At 42.4% G+C, this 20,642-nt stretch overlaps 2 protein-coding genes across 5 annotated transcripts; one reads left to right on the forward strand and one right to left on the reverse strand.

The window, feature by feature from the left end:
* Positions 1 to 1,063: 1,063 nt before the first annotated feature.
* Positions 1,064 to 6,723, reverse strand: RPL9 (ribosomal protein L9). 3 transcript variants are annotated; one of them, XM_080618896.1, is made up of 7 exons: positions 6,107 to 6,582; positions 5,909 to 6,024; positions 4,970 to 5,065; positions 4,520 to 4,652; positions 3,062 to 3,142; positions 2,511 to 2,629; positions 1,169 to 1,284 (listed from the first exon to the last, which is right to left on the reverse strand). In XM_080618896.1, exons 1-6 carry the CDS (start codon positions 6,150 to 6,152, stop codon positions 2,523 to 2,525), a joined length of 579 nt encoding a protein of 192 aa, XP_080475022.1. In that variant the 5' UTR covers positions 6,153 to 6,582; the 3' UTR covers positions 1,169 to 1,284; positions 2,511 to 2,522. The 3 variants fall into 3 exon arrangements, with proteins under 3 accessions (XP_080475020.1, XP_080475021.1, XP_080475022.1); XM_080618894.1 differs by lacking the exons at positions 2,511 to 2,629; positions 3,062 to 3,142 and adding an exon at positions 6,589 to 6,723 and having other exon boundaries at positions 1,064 to 1,284; positions 6,107 to 6,153; XM_080618895.1 differs by lacking the exons at positions 2,511 to 2,629; positions 3,062 to 3,142 and having other exon boundaries at positions 1,064 to 1,284; positions 6,107 to 6,153; positions 6,280 to 6,582.
* Positions 6,724 to 6,746: 23 nt separating this feature from the next.
* Positions 6,747 to 17,347, forward strand: LIAS (lipoic acid synthetase). 2 transcript variants are annotated; one of them, XM_080618874.1, is made up of 11 exons: positions 6,747 to 6,871; positions 7,798 to 7,970; positions 8,695 to 8,788; positions 9,502 to 9,582; positions 9,792 to 9,948; positions 10,775 to 10,832; positions 11,935 to 12,063; positions 12,669 to 12,814; positions 14,523 to 14,593; positions 15,347 to 15,458; positions 16,376 to 17,347. In XM_080618874.1, the coding sequence occupies exons 1-11, from the start codon at positions 6,791 to 6,793 to the stop codon at positions 16,426 to 16,428; spliced, it is 1,155 nt and encodes a 384-aa protein (XP_080475000.1). In that variant the 5' UTR covers positions 6,747 to 6,790; the 3' UTR covers positions 16,429 to 17,347. The 2 variants fall into 2 exon arrangements, with proteins under 2 accessions (XP_080475000.1, XP_080475001.1); XM_080618875.1 differs by lacking the exon at positions 6,747 to 6,871 and adding an exon at positions 7,420 to 7,617.
* Positions 17,348 to 20,642: the final 3,295 nt, after the last annotated feature.

Genomic DNA, 20,642 nt, shown 5'->3' on the forward strand with positions numbered 1-20,642 from the left:
GCCTCAATCTTGAGTTTCAGTTCATAAATATATGAGATTATTTCTCCACTCTATTTCAGATGCTGGTCAACATTACAGAAGGTTCACTAATTTAAAAGGTTAAGTACTGATAAAATGATGAGGCACTCTAGTCCATTTCACACTATAAAATGTTCTACTGGCACAGAGCAGCACAGTTGTTAGACATCACCCAAAGACACTGACTAGATCAGCCTGAAGCTGGGAATTATTAAAAGCAGTAAATGTAAGTATTTTTAGATGCAATTACACTTTTTAAATTGATAGATTAATAATTTGAAATCTGAACCTACTACCAGAAAGTTTGCAGGTGATCCAATGTTTTATTAACATTTGGGTTTGGTTTTTGTTCCCCTTCTCATCATACTACATTGACAGGAAAACTCCTCTTCAATTCCAAGTGTGCTGTTGGAGCCCACAGAATTTTAGAAGACTCCTTTAGCATTTCCATTTATCAAACTCTGCAGAATCACAGAAGTGGGTGCTTTGGGAAATTGTGTGAATTTTAGGCACACCTAGGTGCTTTCTGCAATAGTAAGCTTTAGCTACTTGTTGCCAAGTAGGTTTCTGCACCATCCCAGCATTTTGTGTGAACCTTTTTTTTCAAAGTAGAATTCAACAGGTGACAATGTAGATTCTACTGTAGCACAAAAATCACACAACACTCCAATTACATGTTGCAACACAAGATCAGTAACCAAGAAATAAACAGAGCTCTATCCCCAAGATGACCCAGGTGGTGAAACTCAGCACTAAGCTCTGCCTGCACTCTGACATCAAGCCCTTGGTTTCCTTAGCTGAGCAATATGCTAAGGCATTGTATTTTCATACTACCTCTTGTATTCTGTATTTAGTTTAAATGGCCTTATAAACTTTGTTCTACTGATCCCAGTTTGGATTTTTATCTACTTCAGATTGTCATCTCAAGTCTGAATTCCCCTCCAGAAATTGTACAGGGAAATCGTTTTTGCAAGCTGAGGCTCTGAAATGATATGAAAGAACCCTAGTTCCCTTCTGTGAGAACAAAGCTTTTGCTATTTACTAAAGCTATGATTTAAAACTACCACTTCATGATTTTACACTGTGGGTCCACATTTGTAATTCTTGGCAGAAAAAAAAAAGAAAGAAGAAAAAGAGAGAGGCCAGGATATGAAATACATTGTATTTTATTGAACCTCTCATGGTGCTTGAGTTTTGGATCAGATTCTTCAAGCTGGCACTTCCTGATAAAGTGTCTCATGATGGTTTGGTTCAGGATCCAGACAACTGCAAACAAAAAAGTTCAGAGCTTTTAGCTTCAGGTTTTAGCACTAAAATGTGAAATTGAAAGTTTATAGATATGACAAGTTAATTTATCTGATAGGTTTTAATGCGAGACAGACACTAATGGCTTAAAGCATTTGCTGAATTTTATTCAGAGATTACTTAAAATGCCTTCAAACACAACAGCTCCTGACTGTACAGCAAGCAGGTAACAAGCTGTTCTATCACTTGAGGAACTCAGAACAGGACTAAAAATAAGCTTTTTAGTAGCTTGCAAGTGTTAAAAAAGTTTATGCAACTCCCTTCCTCCGCATCCTCTGTCGCAAGCTCAGGTTCAGAAGGCACACGTTTATTTTCAAGTCAGCCTGTCTCATCCTACACAAGTGTTCTGCACCATGTATGAAACCACAGGTAGCTGAAATGCATCAAACTCCTCTAGCAGTTGAAATTCTTAAGTTATCCCTAACCCCTTGTACTCATCTTCAGTAACAAATGTACATCCACAGCGTAAATAATCCTTTCTGAACTGACCTTTGTTTACAAGGATTTATACACAAATTACACAGAAGACCTTTACACATAAATTACTCACTGAACACTGTTTTTAGTGAAGGCAGTGCCCAACCAGGAAGAACAAGAGCCTAAGCAAGTCTGCTCTGTGAACAGCTGTAAACCCATTTGTCATGCTAGGTCAGCTGGGTTTAAATTCTCAGGCCCCATCGTAACGAGCATTTACAGCACGGAATACAGCTGTCTGGAGTCAGATATTTCTCCATCCAGTAGCATAATGCCAAGTTGATCATAGAATCAGATCACCGAATGGTTTGAGTTGGAAGGGACCTTAAAGATCACCCAAAGTTCCACTCCGCTCCCTGCCATAAGAAGGGACACCTTCCACTAGACCAGGTTGCTCAAAGCCCCATCCAGCCTGGCCATGAACACTGCCAGGAATGGGGCAGCCGCAGCATCTCTGGCAGCCTGCGGCAGTGCCTCACCAACCTCACAATAAAGAGCACCCCATGACGAGAGATGGAAAGTTGCCAACAGAACACCTAGCAAAATTTATGTTGATTAACACTGCTTATGATGCCCTTTACAAGCACAACTGCATCTCTCTTGGGAACCCACTTAACCCCAGCTTTGTGAAGCAGATAAACCTTGTCAAGTCCCCAGGTCAAGTAACTGTTTCTACAGAGAAGATGTACAAACTGTGTCAAAATGATACCAACCTATTAAGAGTTTTACTCATCTGCCTGCTGTACTGTTCCTTTCTCGGAGACATAGATACCATCCAAGAATTTCCTGATATCCTTATTCTTGACTGTAGTGGCTTGCTGGATCAGAGCAGCTGCAAAGCAAGAGCATGAGCACAAAGCAAAAGGTCAACACCAACTCATAGCCTTTGTTTGCTCTCCAATATTTCAACTAATGTATGAAACTGTCCATCTGGAGAAACGAATTACCAACCTGAAATCCTGTCAAGTCTAATGACAACAGGACACATTTCACTCAGCCTGCCTCAGTAACTCAGGGCAGTGACAGTTTATTACTGCACACCCATACAACTGAAAAGCTGAAGAGTTTGGTACCAAAAAGGCCATCAAGATTGAGTCAAAAAAACCCCAAAAGGTTCTGTGGACTTGAAGCAGTTACAATGAATAAAATTCCGAACTTTCGTTTACCTCAAGGTTTAAGAAAGAAAGACATTTTGCTAAGCTGACATCTTCAGACAAAAACAGCCACATCATTGTATCTTCCCATCCCATCTACTTTCACAAACCTGAATTGGAGACCAATTCAATGTCATTCCCTTCAAGGATCAGCTCATCTTTCTGGGCTTGAGATACTGCACAGGAAACACCTACAGAAAGGAAAACGCCCAATCCACATTATTTGTAAGGGCATTAGTGTACAAAAGAAACAATATTCGTGTCCTGTCCCAGCTTACAGCTCTAGAGAGCAGCATGCTAGGCAATAATTAGCTTCTGTGATTTTGTTGTAAGAGTCCGCCAAATCCCTTTCAGGGTTGCCCTCCATCACAGAGTTTCAGAACTCAAAAGATCAGTGCAATTCATGCTCTGGATTGAAACCAGCTGCTTGATATCCCTACTTAAATGTTACCACAAGCCAGCATTAATCACCAACACTGCATACAAGCCAGAGATCCTGCCAGCACGGCCTCACCAGCTAGGTGGTGCCATCTGCCACATGCTCATGGTCAGGAAGACAAAACTGGAGTCACATGTCAAGCACCACGTTTATACCAGCAACACTGCAAATACTCACAAGAAGTAAACACTCGGACATTCAAGCATCTAACAGGAAACTTTTATTCGTGAGAAAAATACAAGTTTTTATAGTTTAATCTATTTGGTTAATAGATGTTAGCTTTTACGTCAGGATTTGCTAGCATTTTACTGCCTTTGAAGTAAAAGCTGACTTAAAAAAGATTAACTACAATAGCCAAACCCACCTCAATACCCCACAGTAAATCAAAGCCGCTGTAACTCCACACTATCTACCAGTGTTTCTGGGCAAGTCTGATGCTTTCATCTAAAGCTACCCCAAACACCATCAGTCACATTAAATATCCTTACCCATACCTTCACCAGAAGTGGAACTACCAAAAAACTGGTTATGGGAAGTCTTCCCTACAGTCTTAAGGTAACCATGTTTGTGACATGTTTTGTCTCCTCCTTTCACAAGTTTAACAAGCTCCATCACACCTCTACTCTGTCAGACATTTTGCTAAAACTGCTAGTATGCAAGACACAAAACCAACAGGTGAGATAATAGTTTTGCATACGTGCTTCCAGGCAATCAGGAAATTCAAAATACATCATCACTTGGAAGACCAAAAATACAATGTGGTGTGAAACTAGTTCATGTGCAATGTTTAAAACAGAAACACATCTAAGACTAAGCACCAACTATAAATGCTGACGAGATCTCACAAAGACAAAACTAAACACAGTGCTCCCTGGAACTCATATGAGAATAACTAGCTCTGAAGTAGTTATTAGCTACTAAGTGGCTCTAATTACTAAAAAAAAATTACTAAAACATTAATAATAAATCTGAACAGTGGTAAAGGTATCATCACAAGATTACATAAATTCAGACAGGCAAACACTGTTTCAACAGTCACTCACATCACCTGTTACCACCAGCAGTACCCAAAGAACACAGCTGAGAACCCCAGTTATAAACAAGAACGTGCATCTCCAGCTCTGCTCACCTGGCCTCATGCGCACTCGGCGGATGTACTTCTCTCCCAGGAAGTTCCGGATTTCCACAAGGGAGCCATTATCCTGTATAACCACGTTGATGGGGAAGTGAGCATATACCGACCTCATCTTGTAACGAAAGCCCTGTGGTAAGAGACATTATCAGATATTGAAACAGTACATGACCAAAGGTAACACAGATGCATCAAGCCTACTGGAGAAATCCAACCCCAAGGTATAAGGAAAATAGTTTCCTAACAAGGACAACACATGGAGCCCAAGAGACATTCCTGCTTTCTTCCACCCACAGAACCTGTCTGACTGCAAGTGCAAGACAACAGAAGTAAAAATGAGAGAAAGCATCCTGGATGCTCATAAAAGCTCTCACTACAGTGAGAAGCTGTTTATTGTCGTGAATTCCAAACGTGATAGGAGTTACTCTGTTTCAAAAGAAAACTTACCAGCGTGACACCCTTTATCATGTTCTGTACATGGCTGCAAATTGTGCGAACTGTTGCCAGCTCCTTTCTGTTACCCCACCACTTGTCCACACGTAGCTGGGTTAAAAAAAAAAAAAAAGCATTAACAAAGCTTTCAGCTGCACTTCAAAACTAAAACCAAAAGGTTTATGAGACAAACCAAGAGTGAAAAGTCCAGGTAAACTACTTAGAAACCCACCAACAAGAGCACAGGATTTTGTTTGACAGATCACTGAAGGCTCACCTAGCATAGGTCTTCTAAACTGTAACCCCCAGATGCAAAAGAAACGTTTCTTCTTATTAATGAAACACGAGGAAAAATCTTCAAAGCAGCTGGGATAATCTGACATCTTCAGCTGAGGGATGTATTAACAAATGCTAAATTCCAAAAATCAGTCTTCTATGTGTATCAACATTTAAACGAAACACTGTGTGTGGGCTCAGTGTTTTAATGACACACTAGATGCTTGCGAAAAAGTAGCTGAAATCAGCCACTCTTCCTCCTTTTGTGTAGTTTTTAAGAGCACACTAAAATATTATGCAGTTATTCAGAAAACATCCTGATGAAACCTGACAATTCTGAAAGTTAAATGTGCACATTTAGTTTTATCTAGCTAAAACTAACCCATTTATAAAACAATACATATAATGATCGACCCCTTTCCAAATAACTGTCTGTAACTATAAAGGAAATCAAACAATAAATTGACTCCATCACAGAACTGCAAGACTCCCATGGTGCCCAAGGAAGTCCCATGAGATGAGCCTCTTTCAGGAAACACTGAAATGAGGGAAAAATTACAAGCCGTACTTTGCAACTAAACATTTCAGTTCAACCTCCTACACAACCAAGGAGTTGTTAAAGTAAGTGTAAAACTGCCCTCCCTCTCTGGGCAGCAAAACGACCTATGCAGCACTCACCTTCTTGTGCTTCTTTCCCAAGAGAGACAGCTCCACATTGATGTGGTTAAAATCCCTCTTCAGGGTTCCTCTGGGGCCCTTGACAATGACTGTCCGGCCCTTCAGTGACACAGTGACTGGAAAGCACAGGCAGACACTCGTTACCCGGCTGCGGGGCCAGCACCACAACACGCCTTTCGCCCGCACACGCAGACGTACCTTGCTCAGGGATGTCAACGGTCTGGTTGCTGAGAATGGTCTTCATTCTGCAAAGGACAACCGCAAGATGCTGCACACCCTCAGCACAAGGCCCTTCCTCTGCGCCCTTCCCGCTTCTCCGCCGCACGTATCCGGGAACGCTCAACTACGAAGCGCCCAGCCCAGGCCCCCACCCGCTCTGAGCCGCCACAGGGCCGAGCTCCGCTCTCAACACCGCTCCATCCCGCCCAGGCCCCAGAGGAGACGCAGCCTCAGCGCTCAGCTATACGGCGGGGCCCAGCTCAGGCCCAGAACTGCTGGGGGAAGAGAACAGGGGAAGGCGCATCCCGGGGGCCTCCCTCCCACAGGGCTGGGGACAGGCTGCGGCGGCTTGGCCCGGCGCGGCCCCGGGAAGCTGCCCGTGCTTGGACGGTGCTCCCGGGAGCTGCCTGCGGCCGATGGCCCCGGATGATGTCGGATGGTGCCGCCCGCCTGCTCCTCACCTCGCAGCTGGCAGGGCGGAAAGAGACAGCGTTTGACGTCATCACGTTCTTGTAGGCGCTCCCGGCCTCTTGACGCCATCACGTTACGGTAGTCGTCCAAGAGGCAAGAGTAGCCGAAGCCCGATGAGCCGACTGAGGCTGGCAGGCGGCGTGGCGGAGCACCGAGAGGATCGATTGGACTGGTAGCTCCGCGGACCCGGCCATGTCGCTGCTGCCGCGGGGCCGCCGTTGCGAGGTTGCCGCCACGGCCGCCCGGCGGCTGCTGGTGGGGACCCGAGCACGGGTGAGTCAGCTTCGCGCCAGGGCCGTGTGCTCCGGGGGGGCTGCTGCACGGCGGGACGACGAGCCAGCCTCCGGGGCAGGGAGAGCAGCACCCGGGACGGCGCCCCGGTGGCAAAGCATGATGCTAATACCTCAGCTCGTCTCTTGATGCGTGCGGGCTGCCCGGCTGGGCCGTGACACCGGAGCTTCATCGCTGGCAGAGCCGCAGGCAGCGCTGTCACCACACCGCTCCGGCGCTGCGGGGACGTGAGGCGGCCAGAGAGCGGTTGGGCCCGGGCATACACCAAGACACTCAGAGCAACACAGAGGCACTCGGGAAACTGAGCCATGATCTCGTCTGCTTCTAAGCCAGCTTCTGAGAACTGTCTTGTGCTATGGTTCCATCAAAATCAGTTACTGATTGGGCAGTGCACAGATAATCATCTCGACGTCTTGTTTTTGAGCCCTGAAATCACAAATTAGTCCAAACAGTGTTATATCCAAAACCTATATAACTTAGTTTGATGTTGACAGGATGAGAGAGGCTGGATGTGAGGAAAAAAATCTTTACAATAAGGGTGGTGAGACGCTGTCACAGGTTGCCCAAAGAAGTGGATGCACCATCCCTGGAGACGTACTAGGCCAGGCTGGATGTGGTGCTGGAAAACCTGATCTAGTTGAAGACACCCCTGTTCATTGCAGGGGGGTGGGACTACATGAGCTTTGAGGGTCCCTGCCAACCCAAACTGTTCGATGATTCTCTATTTTGTAAGAGATCATGCTTAGCGTCTGTTTTACATGACTTAAAATTAAGACGAGAATTGTATGTTTAACTTAAAGTCAGTTGGGAAAATGCTGTGTACATTACCACCAGAAGCACAAGTAGTTACTTAGTATATATTTCCAGTACATTTGTAATTTAATAAATCACAGCGTTGCTTCTTTTAGGTGTTTGGGAGCCATGTGTGTAACCAGTACACAACATCAGGTTCTTTGACAGAGGAAAAAAGAGAGTTTCTGCAAAGTGGACCAGACTTGCAAGACTTTGTATCTGGAGATCTGTCAGACAAGAGCGCGTGGGCCGAGTATAAAGGCAACTTAAAGCGTCAGAAAGGAGAAAGGTAACTGATTTTAAACAAGTGTATTTGCTTCCATGCATTGTCTTAACATGTTTACTATTTGCTGCAAAATGTGTGTTACTAAATATTGTCACAGTGGCTTGCAAATGTCGTGATTTTTCAAGAAAGAACAAACATGTTATTAACTTCAAATGCATAACAAAACATGAAGGCACGGTGGTATTTGCTCACTTGAGTGCCTGTGCCGTGGCCTGTATTAAATTACAAATATACATCAGTAGGTGTGTGTACCCTACTTGGTGCTTAAAAAATGTTACTGATGCAGTAAAACAAAAAATGAAGATTAAATTTAAAAATCATAGAATCACAGAATGGTTTGTGTTGAAAGCAGCCTTAAAGATCACCTAGTTCCAAACCCCTTGCCATGGGAAGGGACACCTTCCACTAGACCAGGTAGGCTTTGACGGCTGCATTAATTATTGCAGTCTCCAGTGTGGCACTGTTAAATCCCACGAGTACAGGTGACAGTTTTAAACCTTCCAATGACAACAAACTCTTACTCTTGAATGTTGGGATGATGATCAATATGGAAGAGAAAAAGCTGTTATGACCATGAATGATTTTAATATTGGGGTTTGAGGTGCGTCAGTGTTTAAGGAACCTTCCTAGTTGGGATCTGTAACAAATTAAAGCAGATCTATGAAATTAAAGGAAGCTTACCATGTAAATACTTTATTAATCTTTATGTTTCCTTGATGTTATTCAGGCTGCGACTCCCTCCATGGCTGAAAACAGAGATTCCCATGGGAAAGAACTACAATAAACTAAAGAATACCTTGAGAAGTTTGAATCTCCATACGGTAAATCTAGTGCCAATCAAGTTTTCCTGTAGAAATAAGGCATTTTTTACAGATACAAAATTATTTCCATGTGGAGGACAGGTACAAATGATGTTTTGCATGATCTTCAAGACTGAAACCAAGCCCAATGCTGATCCTTTTTTCTGGCTGTGAATTTTACCCATAAAGGATGAAGACAGATCCATAGAGTAGTGGTTTTCCTGCTATGGTTTTAAATACTATTGTTTACTATTTGTATCAACAGAGGGATCACGATTCTATGTGTGACTGGTTTTAGTGGAAACAAACACAATTTCAGAGTTACAGACATGCTTGGTATGAAAAGAGATTCTGGAAATTTATTTCCTTCAATATACCTTCTAGATGCTAAAAAATGGTGGGTATAAAATGCATAGAGAGCTTTTTTCCTTTTTTTTCAGAGTAAGATCAATGTTAATGACAATCTGTGATAATTAATAAGGCAGTTACACAGTGAAGGAGTTTTTGGGGTTGTGAAGTAGAGGAAAAGAATGATAATGGATGTCACAAAACTCTTCCTGTCTCTTTTACTGACTTTTTAAAGAACAACATGTAACTCTGTTAATCTCCACATTTATCACAGAAGGAATTGTGTTTTCTTTGTAAGCTACTATTGAAATTGGTTGATAATATAAAAATAATTTTCAATAATAATACAGAAAAAAGACAGGTACTTTCCTGTCTTTTACCTTTAGGTATGTGAAGAAGCACGTTGTCCCAACATTGGAGAATGCTGGGGAGGTGGTGAATACGCTACAGCTACAGCTACTATTATGGTAAGTCATTAATCATTTCTTAAGTATTGTATTAATGTTTGGGCTGTTGTAGCATATTGTTGGATCTCTACTGTAGTGGAGTGGGGTTATAACAAGAAATTTAGAGTAAAGCACTGACCTAGTTGTTTTGCTTAGTACTGGTTTCTGTTCCTCAGCTGAACAGTAGTGATGTGTACAATAGAAAGATAGGAACGTCTTTCCCATTTCAGCTGATGGGTGACACATGTACTAGAGGTTGCAGATTTTGTTCAGTGAAGACAGCAAAAAATCCACCTCCCCTGGATCCGGAGGAGCCTTACAACACAGCAAAGGCCATAGCTGAGTGGGGCTTGGACTACGTTGTCTTGACGTCTGTGGACAGGGACGGTTAGTATCTTGTCTCTTATCTCTTCAGTCTAAGCTCGCATATGCGTTATACGGGGTAAACATAGACCTCGCTAAACATCATTCAGCACTATTGTTAAGGATTACTGTTGTAAAGGAGTCAACAGTGCTGAAACTTCGGAAAGTTTCTACATATTCTTAGCATTTCTTTATGTCTGGAAAAATATAACAGAAGCTATACTGTTATTAGACATCAAGAATATTTAGAATATACTAAATATTTTTTTCCAAAATACATACCTATACACTACTTTCTGTTACTTGATTAGCAAAAAAAACCACCCACATTCATATACAATACCATTCCAGAACTTCCTTCCAAAAACTAAACCCAGAATACATTACACAAACCAAATCTGACAGTTGTCTTTTTCTAACGTTATAGTAGCCATATAAGAATGCAAAACCATTATGAAGACTGTTCAGGGTGGTGGTAAGTCTAACAGCTTCTAAGAGACTTACAATAGAAGAACAATAATATATATATATTTAATTTTTTGTAGAACTGTTTCTCAGACCAAAACCATAAACAGATAAAGCCATTCTGTGCTCGGTGAAACCTAGACAGGTTCATTGGGAGTAAACATTTAAAGGCTGCCCTAGATGACTACAGTTTGACTTTGTACAGAGCAAGGCTTCGTAGAATATCCATTGTAAGCCTTTGGCAAAAGAGGTGAGAGAAGACTGGGCTTCGAATTCTTCATTATTCTGCATTTAAATGTGAATCTGTAAGGTTTTGGTGGCTTTGCTAATAAGTAAATACATTTCTTGAACAGAAAGGTTAACTGAATAATTGAAATGCTTCTAGATATGCCTGACGGTGGAGCAGAACACTTTGCAAAGACTGTCTCTCATCTGAAAGAAAGGTATATCATTAATCTCTGTTACTGTTAAAACTTTAGAATGTGTACTGCATATAGGCCAAAACTGCCTTTAGCTGCATTATTCCAGGGGCCATGCAAATACAGAAGCCTGCCTTTAGTCTGTCTGTGACCCCTTTTTTTGTTTGGTGGTTGGGGTTTTTTTTGGTTTTGTTTTGGTTTTTTGGTTTGGTTTTTTTTCCTGTTTTTCATCTTTCTTATATAATGCCCACAGAGTATTTTGAATTTAGATACAATTCCAATTTAGCCCAAGCTTATTTAAAGCTAAGCACTGGATTATTTGTTTGAAGAGGCAGCTGGTTTACCAGGAAATGAACACATACTTTTGGGGTATGTTCACTCTCGAAGCTTGAGGCTCAGAGTGGGTTTAGGTAACAGTGACACACATGACAAGAAGTCAGGTTTCTCTGCCAGCAGTGGTCAGTGCTTTGTATTTCCCCACAGTAGCTGTTTCTGTGATTGTACCTCCCTCTTCTCCCCGCTGTTCAGCCTTCACTCTGCATCCATGGCTGCCCTGTACCCCAGTTCATAGCACACTTGTCTACCAGCAGATTTAATTCGTATGAGCTCATTTCAGTCCTTTTCCAGTACATCCTGGGAGTCGAAAGGCTCCTGCAGTCTTCCCACCTGCCTTTTTGAGCTGACATCTGACTCCTGGACACAGATGAGATGCCAGGGCAATAACGCTGTGTCTTATCCCAGTAGGCAGGATTATAGCTTTTCTGTATTTTGGAGCTCTGATATTTAAGCTCGAGTTAACCTGCAACAAAGGCACATGCAAAAACACGTATATAATTAGTGAATGTGCTCATTTAAGAGGCTTGGAATCGCTTTTATGTTTATTATATGGCTTTCTATTTCAGCTGACACAGTGAAATCAGGAATTAAAACACATGATGTTTTGTTTGAATTGTAGTACAAGTATTTGCAGAAATCTTTTGGTTTAGAATTGTATCCTGAATTAACTTCACTTACTACCTGTGCTGATCAGAGCATCGTTTACATTCGGGTTTTTGCTGTGTTGAGATTTTTAACAACAGTGATACAGACCCCCCAGATGTGTGCTCTTTTTGCCTCTGCTTTCCAGGAATTCAAAGATCCTGGTAGAATGCCTCACTCCCGATTTTCGGGGGGATCTTCAGGCTGTGGAGAAAGTAGCGCTGTCGGGGCTGGACGTGTATGCACACAACGTGGAGACGGTGCCGGCGTTACAGAGGTGAGCAGCGGCAGTGTCTAGAAGCGCGAGCACACGCGGTGCTTTGTGGCAGACCCGAGTGTGAAGGGGGCAGCCGGGGCCATGCATCCACAGCGGCGCTAAGGCCGCACTCAGCTGCGGCTGCCGTTCCCGGCCGAGGCGCGACGGGACAGGCCAAGGTCCGAGCCCTCAGGCGCGAGGTGAAATGGCGCGGGGGGCGCCGCCAGCCGGGCCCGCTCCCAGCCTGCCCCGCGCGCTGCGCCGCCGCCGGGCCTGCTGCACGCCGGCAGAGGGCGCCCGCGCTGCGCCCCGGCCCCAGGGCTATCTTCGGGCGGTGTCGCGGCCCCGGGCGGTGTCGTGCCGTGCCGTGCCGTGCCGTGCCGTGTCGTGTCGTGTGTGACCCCGGGCCGGCGCCGCGCTGCGCTGGGGGAGCCGCGCCTCGGCTCGCCAGCGTCCTCACCGCCGCCCCTCCGGGGGCTTGGTGTGGGTACTTACAGTGGGGTTCAAACCGCACAGCGGCGCCCTCCAAGTTGCCGTTTTCGGTTTGTAGAAGGTAGCAGAACGCGCCTCTCGGCATCTCTAACTTCTGTGACCCTTTTCCCCTCTCGCGCTGACACTACGAAAAGGAAGGTCCGTGATCCCCGAGCCAACTTTGAGCAGTCCGTACGTGTGCTGAAGCACGCCAAAGCGGTCCAGCCCTGCGTCATCACTAAAACCTCCATTATGCTGGGGCTAGGTGAGACAGATGAACAAGTATATTCCACGATGAAATGTAAGTTGGTGTTGAAACACATGCCAAAATTCACAAGTATGAATTTTATTGTGCTGGAAAACAGTTGTAAGCATCTTTGCCTCAACATGAAAAGCAGTTTGCTGGTGCAGGAGACATGTTCTAAGCTTTACTAGGGAAAAAAACCCCACAGGTTTCATGACTTATCTCAATATTGAAGTTTCATGTTCAGTGACTTTTGTTAAGAAAAATGGAACTTCTGAAATGTTTTGTCTTCATATGGCTTTCAGATACAATTTAACAGGTAGATCCAGCTTGAGTTGATTTCAGTGGAAATTATAACTTGTTTTGTGTGACTATATTGACATTCTTATCTTTGGAATACTTAAATAATGGGCTTGCAACATAGTTGCCTTATTGTGCATTCTTTTTAGAAACAGCAGGCCTGATTGTTTAAAATAATTTGTTTCATCTTACTTAGCACAAAACCAGTTATTATCCTTGGAGCTGCAGCATGTGCTTAGGTTTCCATGTAAATGTATTTTTAAGAGGAGAAAATTTCACGGCGGTAACTGAATGCAATGTGCTTGTAAGAAGAAGCAGTTTATAAATCCTCTGGTATTTCTCCACTATCCTGGAAGAATGTCTACCCAGTACTTTACTTTGTGTACAACAACCCATACTTGCAATGCAGTGATAGCATCTAGTTTTTCTGCAGCTGTCCCACAATACAGACCGTAAAATTATAGTTCCTGATTTTTCTTTTCTTCCTGCCTAGTATTTCCTAGCCACAAGAATATGAAATTTCAGATTCAGTGCCATTTGTTTTCAAGCTACATTTATGGCTGTGTTTGGAGACAAACTCATATCCACACCATTCATTCAGTTATTCTGATTTCGTTACCCCTCCATCCTCTGGATATGAGTTAAAGAACATGTAAATGCGCTGAGACTGAACCAGTTGCTTTACAGAACTGTATCAATCTAAACAGAGATGCCAGGGCAACAGTGAGTATAATGCTGTAGTCAAAACACTGTCTTTTTCTTCCTATTTGATGTGGGGCAACCACCCCAAGTAGCCAGAAAATAACTGGAGATGTTTGTGCAAAATCTGACTCTGCAGCTATCCCTTTGTTCAGAATACCCCTCTAGCTGCAGTGAACATGATTGTTCAGGCCAGCTGACTATCAAGAGGTTGGATTTCGCTCTGTAAGCAGACTACCTGAAGACGTGCTGTAGTATATACTCAAATTTTAGCAGACAAAGTTTGAGATTCTGCAGGCATCAAACTCATGTACATCCCAAGTGTGTAAAACTGGCTAAAGATGTTGGTGATGTCCCCTGATTTATAGCTCTTTAGAACTGTCCATATCTTTGTGGCATCAGGTCTCTTGAAACAGCGTAGAAGTGCCAACTATACGTGCATGCATCCATTTTTTTGTGAAATGAAGGCTGTGACCTAAAGACACAATGTGAATCAGTAAGATAAAGATGAGAGCATGTCATCTCTGCAGTGAGGCACATGACTGCAGTGAGTGCAGCACAACACTGTTCTCCCTGGCTTTTGACTGGGAAGCTCCGGTCTTGCAGCTGCATCAAGGCTGCAGGTTCCCTTCACTGCAGAGCAGAATGTAACCCCTGCAGGCTGCTGCAGCCTGACCTTTGTTCACACTTGGAAGGAGGCTGTTTTCTAATTGCTCACAGGCCCTTGTGATCCTTCTGCCACTAACATGGAATTCTCTTTTTCCAGTGTTGCGGGAAGCAGATGTGGATTGTTTGACCCTAGGACAGTACATGCAACCAACAAAACGTCACTTAAAGGTAAAAATGCCTTTAATTTCCAGACAGCGTTAATGGCCTGCACCGTGCACACTCCTCCTGCTAAACTGAGGTTTGGTATGCATCCTTACCTTAACTGTCCTTCCTTGTTTAACCTGATCTTCATTTATTATGGACTCCTCACTAAAAATTACCTCAGCCATCTAATCTCTTCCATCTTCTGCAGACTGCCCACTGCTACTTTCTGCTCTTAGCTGGGGAGATAGCTGGAGCTGAGGCATGATTCTGGAAAACAACAGTTTCAGTGTATGTCTCAAATGTAATGGTTCAGGCAGGCTCCTCTTCACAATCTCATAGGCTCTCCCTTAATGGTCCCGCTTGAGCTAGGGAAATGACCGTTTTCTCCTTCTGTCCTCTGTCTGGAGCTTGTGTCTCTGTTCAGGTACTGTGTTTCACTGAAACAACTGTCAGTGAAGAGATTTGTAGGACTATTGTGCTTCTTTTACTTGGACAGAAAAAGGTTTGCTCAAAAGGACTGTTCAAAACCAGAGTGAAGTAAATGATAAAGCAGCAACTAGAAATGAAACTTTATAAACTTTTCAGCTAAATATGAAAAGCAAATAAAATGCATTCTGCTCGTAGAAAGCAGAGAAAATTCAGTTTGTGGCTTGACTGCCGAAGTTCTGGAGTGTAAGATTTTGAACTTGCCATGTAACTGTGTTTGATTTCACTACATGCTAGCTGTAGCCATGTCCTTGCATTCATACCTGATCAAAAGGAATTCTTTTCACTCAGGTTGAGGAGTACATAACTCCTGAAAAATTTAAGTACTGGGAAAAAATAGGAAATGATCTTGGATTCCATTACACTGCTAGCGGGCCGTTAGTGCGCTCCTCCTACAAAGCAGGTAATTACTGACAAGCATGAGATTCTTTAGCACATAACGTTTTATTCTATGAAGTTGAAACAGTGAAGAAATATGTGCAAAGCTCACCTTTTTTTTTTTTTTTTTTTTAATTATTTACGCTTCCTGTCTTCCATAGGTCACCTGCATGCATCAGTATGACACTGACTGGTAGTTGTACAATTGCTGCTGTTTATGTTAGTTTTTTGCAAACCATAGTTTGTACTATAATTGATGTGTGAGGCAGGATAAAGAGTACCCAGTTTGCAAGTTTTCCTTTATATTCTGCCTCTTGGATGCTTCAGGTTTTAATGGCGCCCATTGCTGTTTGTGATGTGTTGCTTTAGGCAGAATTTATTTACAGTGCGTAGAAATGATTAGACATGCTTATGGCCATACCTTTGTGACAAAGCACTGGGTGTTAAGTAACGGCTGATATTAATGGAACTGTTATGTAGGTCCAACATCTTGCTTTTCCCTAAGAAGAGAATGGAGAAGACTCATCTGGGGCACCTTTACTTCTCAGACAGCTTTAATGCCAGCTCAAACGCGAGCTTATAGCGGGTTTCACTATAAGTTGCTGATACTTTATGAAATTGGAATTAATTTTTAATGGATTCAATTTGCCGCTGTCTGTTGGAAAACACGAAATGGCAGAGATATTTCATCAAATTGAGCACAAGGAAAACCAGCATTTAGAGGTGGAGGGGTTGGTTGCTGGGTTATAGGTTTTGGTTTGGGGTGTTTTTTTTCATCCCTGCTATATATATTGAAAGTGCTGTTGTATAGAACTGAGTTACTATAAAATACTGGTAAGAACAATTACATTGTAGAATAGAATACATTACGAAAAAATGTGCATTGTTTTATTTCATTGAAGTACCTACAAATCATTTTGGTGCTTTTTTGCCTTTTAATAGGTGAATTCTTCTTGAAGAACTTGGTAGAAAAAAGAAAGACAAAAGCCATCTGAAAATACAAATGAACCTATTTAAAGCAGCCAGTTTCGAGGATCCTCTTTTCAGCGTGTAATTATGCTCAGTTCCAGAAATGCAGAAGACCAGATGGTGGATGCATGAATAAATTTACTATCTTTCCAGAACACGCTTCTCTCACCAAAGCACTTTACATTATTTTACCTCATTCCTTCTGCCAAGGCTACAACTACATAGTACTTGTAGTGTTCAGCAGAAGGTCAGAAGATAGAACTGTGTGATAGGACTGTGACTGATTTTGCAAGAGTGATGGAAATGAGGTGGAAGAAATGTAAGCTGAAAAAAAAAAATCCGATTTAAGTAAACAGGTTTGATACCACCATCAGAATTGCTTCTGTTTATACTTGTGAAGGTGCTAATAATAATGTGAAAGGTACTGGTATTTTGGTGTATCTTACCACTAGGTAACACGAGCTTGTAAGGGCTCTGGGAACTAGAGGAGTTCTAAAGAAAGCTTGTGTGCATGACAAAGGACCAGACGAGGGCTGTTTGAGCCACCCTGAGAAGGTGTGTAATAGACCTTCAAGAGATGGTATCTCTTACCTGCATCTTAGGAAAATGAGATGTACCATTCCCATAACTAATAAGAAAAGCACTTTTCAGGTGTTTGCATGTCTTAAAAGCATGAGCCTTGGGAAACACAAGGCATCAAGTTGAAAGAAAGCAACAGCCCTCTGTGGCAAGACAATTAACCTTGTGTAGATACCATAGAATTGAAACCACATGGAAACTCCATAACAGCATAAATATAGCCACCCCCAGCTTGGGTGCGTGACCCTAACAGACTACTCCATTGAGTTGCACAGGTGCTGCTTTGGTATGGGTGTGCAGGATTGCTGCTATTCTGTACCATGCTTCTGCTCCCTAGGTATTGTCTGTCATTAAAGGAGAGTTAAAAACCCAGTCTGAGGGTGTGGTGTTGTGTTTGATGGGTCTGGTGACCTGCCCCCTTGAGATGCAGCCTGGCTGTTAAAGCTGAACTGTGTCATGGATGAAATGTGAAACCTACTACATACCTTGCTAAGCTCAAGCAGAAATAAAACCATGGCTTATGGCACAGTAGCAGCTGTAAACTCTTCTCTACACACTCATGATAGTTCAAAGTGCATCTCTGCCTAGTAATTCTCAGTTGTTTGCTATGGCCATGAGATACCATTTTGAACTGGCTTCAGCTCTATCTTCATGAAGTTACTTGGGAAACATGCCAGCAATTTGCTGTCTGGCCCCAAACTCTCATCATGCAGGTAATCCTAGGGCTGGCTGTAGTAAATTACTGTAACTAAACTAACTGTAGTCTGTACAAAGGAGAGTGGACCTTCCACCCACCCCCTGCTCAGCAAGGTGAATGGCTTGAAGAAGGAAAATGGCTTATCAGCAAGTTAATATAGAAAAGAGACTCAATATTGTCATGAACAACAAAAACCAGATGATATGACTGGGCCAATGATGTACAACTGACTTCACAAAATGAATTACAGCAATAATAAAGCATTATGAAGACAAATAGCCTTGAGCTAGAAGAAATGTACTAATTAAACAGCGTAAATTATGGGAAGAGAAACCTGAGCCATGAGGAAGAGGGGAGGGGGGGAGAACAGAGAAACAGAAGTCTCACTAGCTGTACTTTGTAAAGGCAGAGAGAAAGGCACGGCTGCTTTTTTAATAAATAAGTAAAAGTTGGACCACTAATCTTGGAACCAGACATGCTTTGAGCAAAAAATGCCCTGCTTCAGCTGAAGTAACCTGAACACCAGAGCAGTGGATGGTTATCAACTATGGTATGGGAATTCACTGCTCCCTCCACTGCAGCAGGCAGGGAGGGAGGGGTGCAACAATAATCCCAGGATATCCACACGTTTTAACATCTGCCAGCCTTTATTACAGGTCCTACTATAAATGCTTGTTTTGGCTTGTTTACAGAGCAGATTTAACAGAGTATTAGCGTAGCTTTTGCCGAGTTACTGCTCTTTCAGCGTATCAACACCAGAAACACAGGAAAAAAAAAAAAAAAAAAAAAGGAGTTCTGAGCCATACAGCTATTATCAAACATAACAGTAATTATCCATGATTTCTTCACAGTGAGAGAAACAATGCTTCTGGAAACACAGTCCAGTTACTTCAGTATTATCTTATGCATTGCTGCTGGGTGGTTCGGAAGATGATCTTAGGCTTTTACACAACTGTCTGCCAGCTGGTACCAAGTTTCAGAAGCTACATAATCTATTTTCTAACTGCATGTTTTGCTGTGGTTTCTAAGGAAAGCAGTCACATTTTGACTTCATAAACTAGAGGGGTGCTTTGTTTATAAGAGCATTTGAGGACAAGCCCTGAAGTTCTTCTCCTAGTTAAGAAATCCTGCTTTTACAACCATCTTCCTTTGCTATTGCCCCTTCAGTTTTTCCTGTAACTCCATGTTAAAGCACTAAAGTCTCACAGAACTCCTGGTTATAAATTCAGCACAGGTTTCATGACTATCTCATTTTTGTTTCCGATTAAGTTTCATGTTTAGTGACATACAAAAAGAAAATGTCAATCACATCATTCTGTCAGTTTGTTTAACAAAGCAGCCATAAAATATTTTAAGAAACATTAATCTTCCTTGCAATCAGAAAAACATCAAATTGAGTTCTGTGAATATGATTTCAATTTGACACAGACACTTTAAAAGAAGGAACAGCCTTTTTTAGCACCACTGCATCAATCTACTACACCATATGCAGCTTAATTAAATGGTATGCAACTAAAGAACTGCATCTTCCAGTGACTTCAAGTCTTCCGGTCAAATCAACAAAGCCAGGGTTCATTTAAGAATAGTTTTGAATTTTTTTCCTGCTTGATCAGTAATATTGGCATCCCCTTCATTTAAAAGGATGTCAAGTACTTATGTCTTACTACAACATGTGGCAACCTACTGCAGATGTGCAGCTTGTAATGGAAATTCAGTTTGTAATGGAAATTCCTATCACATAATGGAAAAAGTAATGTGAACCAACTTCAGTATTCCTAAATCAGCCAGATAATCTATTTCATTTCCCTGCATTATTTTACAGTTCATTTTAAACTTTACCTGTTGGGCAAGACTATAGCACTACAAGAACTTCAGCTGACAGAGAGAAGTGTAAACATGTTGGCCAGTGCAAAATCTCACCACTGACCACTCCTACACTAACTAGTCTTGGTCAAAAATGCATTTCTTTTATGCACTTGCAATATTCTTGGCAACATGTGCCTGGCCCTAGACTAGTTTTACTTTTACAGAGGGCTGAGCATACATACACACAAGTAAAACACTACATCTTGCCTGGCATTTACAAATTTGGCAAGACTTTGGTAGGACTTAATTAACACAGTCTGTATCATACTATTTATAGGCTTGTATTAAAGCTGGATTTGCTTTGTATTCCCATTTTTACAGTGAAAAGCAGTGCTGCTGTGGGACTGCATTTTATTAAGAACCCCATAAAAAAAAAAAAAAAAAATCAGCACAGGAGCCCATTACACAATTCTCATCAAGAATTATCTGCTGTAAGAACCTATAGACAAAGGCTCAATAGCATTAAACCCCATCTCTGTGTGTACTACTCAAGCCTTCAAAGCAGGCATACAAGTCATCTCCAATTACTGCCCTGGCAACTGTACCCTGAAGAGGATGGCTTATGATTCATAGTGCTGCAAAAGCTTCTGGAGCTCACTCTTTCAGCCTGTGGTAAGGTTCTCTTACATATGCAAGGTAAGTATTGCTGTATCCCAAAGGCATGCTCCACTGTTCAACTGTTCAGACTGTATTCATTCCACAATCCCAGTGGCAAACTGAAAGAATGCAGTCACCAAGAAACTAAATGAGCTGACTCTGAGAAGGCAAAGGAAGTGCCAGTACCAGTACCAGTTTTACCCCTTGTTGCCCTTCAGAAAGGATCTGCTGCTCCCTCTTTCCTAAGAGAGACAGAGTGATCCCGCTAGAATGAACTTGCCAAGTCTTTATAATCTGTATGACTTAAACCACAAGTTACTATCTGGGCTTTGACTAAGTCTGCAGGAGAAACAGGGGAGAAATAGAGTATAGCACCTAGTTCCTACATCTCCTGATGCCTCAAGAAAACTGACCAGCCTTGCACATTCCTAATAGGTGCAATGTTTCACAAGAGCTTAACAGTTCATCCATCTACTCCAAACCCATGAGGACAGCTCTCAT

This window comes from Psittacula echo (assembly GCF_963264785.1).
Source record: "Psittacula echo genome assembly, chromosome: 1".
In the NCBI taxonomy this organism is placed as follows: domain Eukaryota; kingdom Metazoa; phylum Chordata; class Aves; order Psittaciformes; family Psittacidae; genus Psittacula; species Psittacula echo.

Excerpts from the sequence above, each read along its gene's own strand:
- LIAS (XM_080618874.1), top strand. The coding sequence starts at position 6,791 with ATGTCGCTGCTGCCGCGGGGCCGCCGTTGCGAGGTTGCCGCCACGGCC. Across the intron at positions 6,872-7,797 it reads TGGTGGGGACCCGAGCACGG|GTGTTTGGGAGCCATGTGTG; the intron begins GTGAGTCAGCTT and ends TGCTTCTTTTAG. Across the intron at positions 15,459-16,375 it reads GCGCTCCTCCTACAAAGCAG|GTGAATTCTTCTTGAAGAAC; the intron begins GTAATTACTGAC and ends GCCTTTTAATAG.
- RPL9 (XM_080618894.1), bottom strand. The coding sequence starts at position 6,152 with ATGAAGACCATTCTCAGCAACCAGACCGTTGACATCCCTGAGCAAG. Across the intron at positions 4,653-4,969 it reads TGATAAAGGGTGTCACGCTG|GGCTTTCGTTACAAGATGAG; the intron begins GTAAGTTTTCTT and ends CTCTTACCACAG. Across the intron at positions 1,285-4,519 it reads CCGAGTGCGCATGAGGCCAG|TTGTCTGGATCCTGAACCAA; the intron begins GTGAGCAGAGCT and ends TTTTGTTTGCAG.